General features: G+C 72.2%; 1 protein-coding gene across 2 annotated transcripts in view; it reads left to right on the forward strand.

Annotated features, from left to right (window-relative positions):
• The first annotated feature begins 1,163 nt into the window (after positions 1-1,163).
• The window catches only part of DNMT3A (DNA methyltransferase 3 alpha), a 32,519-nt gene continuing 26,712 nt past the window's right edge, over positions 1,164-6,970 (forward strand). For both annotated transcript variants that reach the window (XM_027669183.1, XM_027669184.1), the window contains exons 1-2: positions 1,164-1,277; positions 4,216-4,390. In XM_027669183.1, coding sequence (XP_027524984.1) covers positions 4,328-4,390 — 63 coding nt within the window. In that variant the 5' untranslated portion in view covers positions 1,164-1,277; positions 4,216-4,327. The remainder of the gene's footprint in view (positions 1,278-4,215; positions 4,391-6,970) is intronic.

Below are 6,970 nucleotides of genomic sequence, written 5' to 3' on the forward strand. Positions count from 1 at the left end.
TGGGGTGCAGTGGTGCCCTGGGGTGCAGTGACGCCCTCCTTGGGGTGCACCACGGGGCTGGCTCAGTGCTGCCGACCACCCCAGGGTCCTACCTCCGTGCCAGGTCTATTTTTAGGATCACCCCAGCTCTCCCCGGCATCTCATCCCCCCAAACCCCCCGTACCCCGGTGGCAGTGGCTCCCGGAGCTGTGACACATGTGTCCGTCCGGGCACTGCCCCCGACACGTGCCCCCCCCCCCCCGCAGCAGCCAAACATTTCACCGCTGAATTACAACCCCGGGGATGAGGTCACGGCCGCGGTGGTTTCGGCACAACCATCTGTCAGAGGCAAAATTTCGGGCCCCGGGGGACGCCCACCCCGTTCCCGGCCCCCCCTGCCAGCAGCACCCACGCCGCGGGGGGCTGGGGGGGGGCACCCCAACGTGAGTCAGGGGTGGGGGGCGCAGGGGGTGGGGGTGACTCACGGCCGCCGCTCCTGTCCCCTCTGAGTCAATCCCGGAGTTGTTCCCTGGCGCTGGGAAGGAGGAGGAGGAGGAGGAGAGGAGGAGGAGGAGGAGGAGGAGCGCGGTGGTGGCAGTGACTCAAAGTGACAACAACAATAATAATACGCTGCGGCACTTGTCACGGGAGAGGCGCTTGGACGGGGTCCCTCGTGCGTCCCCTCCGCCGCCGGCGCACGGGGGACCCCGGCCAACCCCGGGGGTGTCACCGCCGCGCGCGGGGTCACCTCGGGACAGGGGGGCACTGCGGTGACGGTGTCCCCCCGCCCGCCGCCAGCGCGGGGGGCTGCCGGAGACCCCGCTCGCCGTCACCTAAAATGGCCGGTTAGGTCCCTGCAGGTTCCCGGCTGCGGCACGGCACCGCCGAGGTCCCTAAATATAAAAAAAAAGGCGGGATTTCGGGTGGGTTTTCCATTTTCGTGCCGGTGGCTCTGCCGCGTGTCTCGCCCAGCCGGCGCAGGTATAACCTACTTCGGAACGCCTCTGCCGCCGCGGCGAGCGTGACTCGCCGGTCCTGCGAGCGGCAGCGGCTCGGCGGGCACGGCCGGGGCCCCGCTCGCCCCCGGCCGCAGGGGCAGCGCCGGGCACGGGCGCGGCGGACGCTCCGTCCCCGCCGAGACGCCGGGCGAGGGTCCGCCAGCACCGCCAAGCCGAGCTCGGCCGGGGGATGCCGCGGAGGAAGGTCCCGGCGGCCTAAAGGCGAGGGCACGGTGCGAACCCCCCGTCCCGTCGCGATCCGTCCCGTCCCGCCCCGCCGCGGCGGGCGAGCGCAGCCGGGTAAGAGCGCGGGGCGCGGGGCCGGGAGCTCCGCACGGGGCCGGGAGCTCCGCACGGGGCCGGGAGCACCTCCGGCCCCTCCGGCGGGGCCCCGCGGGTGGGCAGCGGGAGGCGGCCGGGGCCGCGCCGGCTCCCCGGCTTTGTTCGGCGGCCGGGGCTGCCGCGGGGTTTGTGCGCAGAACAACTATTTTTAGAGCGTTTGGAGACCATGTTGGCTGGAAGCGAATCAAAGCCGCGAGCTGCCCCTTTGGCAGCGCCAGCCGGGCTCGGCCGCCGCCGCACCGGGGCGGCCGGAGGGGCTCAGCCGCCCCCCGGGGCTGCCGGAGGGACCCCGGTGCCGGGGCGAGGGGGCTGCGGGAGGTGCCGGCGGCAGGGCAGGGCTGGGACCCCCGGCGTTGGGGACCCTGCGGCGCCTCCGGGCGCGGGGATCCCCCGAGGGGCAGCCGGGGTGTCCCCGGTGCTTCCCGGCCGCGCGTGTCCGCCCGTGCCCGCGGCCGGGGCTGGGGGGCACGGCGGGCTCGGGCAGGGCGGGGGGTTCCGCCGGCGGCACCCCGGGGAGGCGGCTGGCGCGGGGACGCGGGGTCGGGGTGCCACACCGGGCCGTGCCCTGCCCACGGGTGTGCCGTGATGCTGGCGGCACAGCCGCTGCCAGCGGGGGCCTGGGGGCGCTGGGGATGCAGGGTGCCAGCCCTGGCCCCTCACCGAGGGCACCGCGGTGCCCGGGGGCCGAGTGCCGGGCCGGGGGCGAGGGGACCCGCGGGGAGCAGGCACGGGCACCCCCGTGCCGCGGACGGGAGGGTGACACGGATGGGGCCGGGGCTTCGCCGGGGGCTCCCCGAGCTGGGGAGGGAGCGGGATGGGGAACCCTTCCCCAGTGCCCACTGGCTGGCACGGGGCTGTGCCTGGGGTGGGACCTGCACCCCACGCCCCAGTCTGACATCCTGCACCCCCAGGTCCCAGCCTGCACCCAGCACCCCCAGCCCACAACCTGTACCTGCACCCCCACCCCGCACCCTGTACCCCCAGCCTGCACCCCACACCCACACCGCTGTCCGACCCTCCAGTTCCCACTGCCCACATCCCCCCCCAGCCCTGTGAGAGGGGCCCTTCGGGGGGTGCTGGGGCATGGAGGGCCGAGTCCCCCCCCTCTGCCCTCCCGCGGCCCCCAGCCCAGCACTCCGAACCCCCGGGGGTCCCCCTGCCTGCGGCAGGAGAGGCTGCAGCCCCCGGCCCCCCCAGCAGCCCCCGCCGCAGTGGCCGCGGGCCGGGGGGGGACGCGTTGGGGTGGGAGCGGTGTTGGGAGCGGCGCCCTGCTCGCCCCGGCTCCCCTGAGCCCCCCCAGCCCCCACCCGAGCCCCCCGCCCGCCGCTGGGAACGGCTGCGGCTGGAAAGCTCTAGAAACAAATTGCAGCTCCGGTGCCAAAGGCAACAGCAGCCCCGGCCATGGCGAATGCAGCGTTTGCCATAGCAACAGGTGCCGGCTGGCGCCTCCCCCGCGGCCCCCCCGGCACCCCGCGAGCGGCACCCCCGGCCCCCCACACCCCGCACCGTGCACCCCACACACCCTGCACCCCCCGGCCCCCTGCAACCAGCAGCACCCCTCACCCGGCGTCCTCATCCTGCACCCTACACCCCACACATCCTACACCACGTGGCCCCCAGGCTCCCCCCCCATCCCACACTGTACACCCCGCACACCCTACAACCTGCAACCCCCCCCAGACCTCCACACCTTGCAGCCCACACCCCACAACTGGCATCGTGCACCCTGCGCTGTACACCCCACACCCTGCATCGTATACCCCACACACTGTGCACCCCACACTGCACACCCCACACTCCCCACACCCTGCACCCCACACACCCGCACCGTCCCCCCTGCACACCCTGCGTGTTGGCCCCTGCACCACGTATGTCCTGCACCCCACACCATGCACCCAGCACCCCTGCACCCCACACCCTGCACCTGTACACTACACCCCTCACACCCTCCAATCCACACTGCACCACCCATCCTGCACCGGGTACCCAAGCGCCTGCACCCCACAGCCCTGCTGCACCCCACAGCCCTGCTGCACCCCACAACACGCAGCTCGCACCTTGTACCTGCACACTGCACCCTGCAGAACACTCCCTGCCCCACACTGCTCACCCCACACTGTGCACCCACACTGCACACCCCACACTGCACACCCTAAACTGCACACACCACACTGTGCACCCACACTGCACACCGCACACTGCTCACCCCACTGCACCCCATACTGCTCACCCCACACTGCACACCCCACACTGCACACCCCATACTGCTCACCCCACACTGCACACCCCACACTGCACACCCCACACTGCACACCCCACACTGTACACCCCACACTGCACACCCCACACTGCACACCCCACACTGTGCACCCCACACTGCACACACCACACTGCACACCCCACACTGCACACACCACACTGTGCACCCCACACTGCACACCCCACACTGTGCACCCCACACTGCACACCCCACATTGCACACCCTACACTGCACACCCCACACTGCACACCCCACACTGCACACACCACACTGCACACCCCACACTGTGCACCCCACAGCATGGACCTTGCACCTTACACCGTGTGCCCCATGCCATGCACCCAGCACCCACACCACACACGCCACACCTTATACCCCGTGCTGTGCACCCCACACCCTGTGCCCCACACCATACACCCCACTCCGTACACCCTTCTCCCCACTGTGCACCCCCAGCCAGCCCGGCCCGGGGCTCGGGCACCTGCCAGGGGCAGTGCTGGGGCAGTGGCAGGGCAGGGGCCCAGCCCGGCTGAGTCAAGGCCGTGGCACGTTAATAATTGCCGGGGTGGGGGGCGCGGGCCGGGGGCCGGCGGGGCGGGTGCCCCCCCTCACCCCGTCCCTCTCCGCTTCCCGCAGGGGCAGGAGGATCCAGGCAGGCGGCAGGGGACGGCTCCAGGACCCCTCCTCGGCGCAGCGGGGTCCGCTCTGGTGCTGAAGAGGCGGCGGCCGCCCGCCCCGGTGCCCCACCATGCCGTCCAGCGGGACCCTCGACGCCGGCAGCCCCAGCCGGGAGGCGCTGGACACGCACAAGGTACGGACCCTGCGCTGGGAGGCTGCGGGGGGCCCGTCCCCGTCACCCGTGCCTGGCCAGGGGGGGCTCGGGGGCTCTGGCTTGCTCCTGGCTGGCAGGAGAAGGGGGTGCGGGGTCCCCTCTGCCACAGCCCAGCTCCTCGCGGCGGAGGCAGCGCGGTGCCGGGCTGGGGGAGCCCTGAGCTGCAGCCGGATTAGCGCAGATTGAGCTATTCCTGGCGCTGGGGAGCGCGGGGAGGGGACGGGGACGGAGACCTGCTGTCACCTCCCGGCGGTGGCCAGGGCCGGGGCAAGGGGGATGGCAGGGTGGGGGTGTCCCCCGGGGTGGGGTGTGTCCTGGCCCTGGGGTGTGTGCTGGGTTCGTGCCCCACGCTCGGGGGGGAGAAGTGGTGGCTCCAGAGCCCTTGTGCCAGCCCTGCTTCCCCCTCGTGGGGGTCCCACCTGCTCCAGGGGTCCCTGCGCCTCCTTCTGTCCCCCATGTGTGACACCCAGACTCGGGAGGGAACCCCCTCTCTGGTGTCCCCTCCACCTAAGGACACTCCGGGCTGGTGCGGCCGCTCCCAGTGCCAGCGCTGGCAGCACCATCGCTCTTCCCACGGAGACGGGAGTGTCCGGTGGCGCATGGCAGGGCTGGTCAAGGCGTGGGGACTGGGGCCGTGGCCAGCTGGACACTGTCCCGCCGCGGGCACCGCCAGGTCAGGGTCATCCCAGTTCCTCACGGCCGTGGGGCCACGTCGTACTCCCACGCTGGTGCTCCCCGTCCTCTGGCCATCGCTCTGGCTCCCAGAGGGGCCGGCTGGTGTATCCTCTGGGATGTGTCCTGCACGTTCTCGGCACGGCTGGGGGCACGAGTACCCCGGGATGGGTCGGTCTGTGCTTTGCCCCGCGGTGTTGCCGTACCAGCAGCGCGAGCAGGTGATGTACAGCCCACCCCGTGTCTCGGTGTAGGTTCGAGGACGTGCGGCACGGGGGGGATGTAGGGAAAAGCCACGGGAGCCGCCGGGCCGGCCCGGCACAGCCCGGGAGCAGGACCCGCCCGTGCCGGTGCCCGGGGCGGTGGCAGCGGCCGAGCGCTGTCCCGGGCTGACCCCGCGGGATGCGGCGTCACCTCCCCCGCGGCCACGCGCCGAGGTCACCTCTGCCGGGGCAGCCGCTGCCCGCGGGGCCGGCGCGAACAGCCCGGCTGTCCCCGACCCCTCCAGCGCCGCGGACCCGGCACGGCCCCGGCACAGCCCCGGCACGGCCCCGGCACAGCCCCGGCACGGCCCCGGCGAGGCTGAGCCCACCGCCCTCCGGGGAGGGGTCTCCGCGCCGGTTCCCCCCCGGCCGCGGGCTCGGCTCCGGCGGTGCGGCGGGCGCGGGGCTGGCGGAGCAGCCACACTGCGTCAGTGCCGCAGCTCGGCTCGGCTCGGGCCGCGCTCGCCCGCGGCTCCCTCCGGGTTGTTGCTTGGCAGCGGCGCAGGAGCGCGGCATCATCGGGGACGTGCCACGGCGCCCCGCGCCCGGGAGACGGGCACGGGGTGATGGATGGGGATGACTCAGCTCCCGGCGGGATGCGGGCGGCGAGGGGCTGCGGCTGCGGCCCCCCTGTGCCGGGCTGGGGGGGCAGAGCCTCCCCAGAGCCCTCTGCCCAGCCCTGCCGGTGCCCGGACTCGTCCCCCCCTCTGCTTCTTGGGCACCTGCCCCACTTTTTGGGTGCTGGCTCTGCCCCATGGGGGTTCCCTGTCCCAGTGGGTGTTGGGGGCACCTCCCTGGCTCCACAGCAGGGACCCCCACTGCCCCCCCCCCGTGGCAGCCCTTGAGCCAGCTCTGTCCTACCATCATTTCACCCAGAGAGCACCCCCAGAGCCCCCCTGGCCTTGCTGGCACCCACCAAGTGCTCCCCAGCCACGTCCTCTCTTGGCACAGGCAGCCTGGCCACTGCCTGGTGCACTTTACACCCCCCAAGTCTTTCATTTACATCCATGGTAAACACTACCAGGACCTGGACAAATTGGAATGTGGCAGGGGGGCAGCTAGAACTGTGCGCTGGTGACTGGGGTGCCACTGGGGGCAAAGGACCTGTCCCAAAACTTACACCCAGGAGGGCGTGGGGAGTGGGGCTCAGCCCCGTTGGGGCCCCCGGGTGCCGCAGTGGAGCCTCTCCTTGCTTGGCCCTGGTGTCGCAGTGCCAGTGAGTGCCAGGGCTGGGGGATCCATGCAGGGATGGAGGGTCCTTGCAGGAGGCTGGGGGCTGCCCAGCCCCACACACAGGGGAGTGGCACTTGGTTATGGGGCTGGGCCAAGGGTGGTCCTGGTGGGACACCCATGGGGGCTGGGGATGGGCTGGACGTGGCTCCCATGTGATCCCAGATGTGTCAGGATGTGGAACAGGGGGGACAGGCAGTGGTGGGCACAAGGGCATGTGGCTGGGTCTGGGGGTGGGTGGCATGGGGGGAGCTGGTCTGGGGACCGTGGCTGTGGACACTGCAGCTGTGGGGCACCATGGTTATGGGACACCATGGCCAGGGGGTGCTGCAGCTGTGGGGCACCACGGTTATGGGGCACCACGGCCAGGGGGTACTGCAGCTGTGGGGCACCA

Source organism: Corapipo altera, unplaced genomic scaffold, assembly GCF_003945725.1.
Source record: "Corapipo altera isolate COAL_440 unplaced genomic scaffold, ASM394572v1 288, whole genome shotgun sequence".
Lineage (NCBI taxonomy): Eukaryota > Metazoa > Chordata > Aves > Passeriformes > Pipridae > Corapipo > Corapipo altera.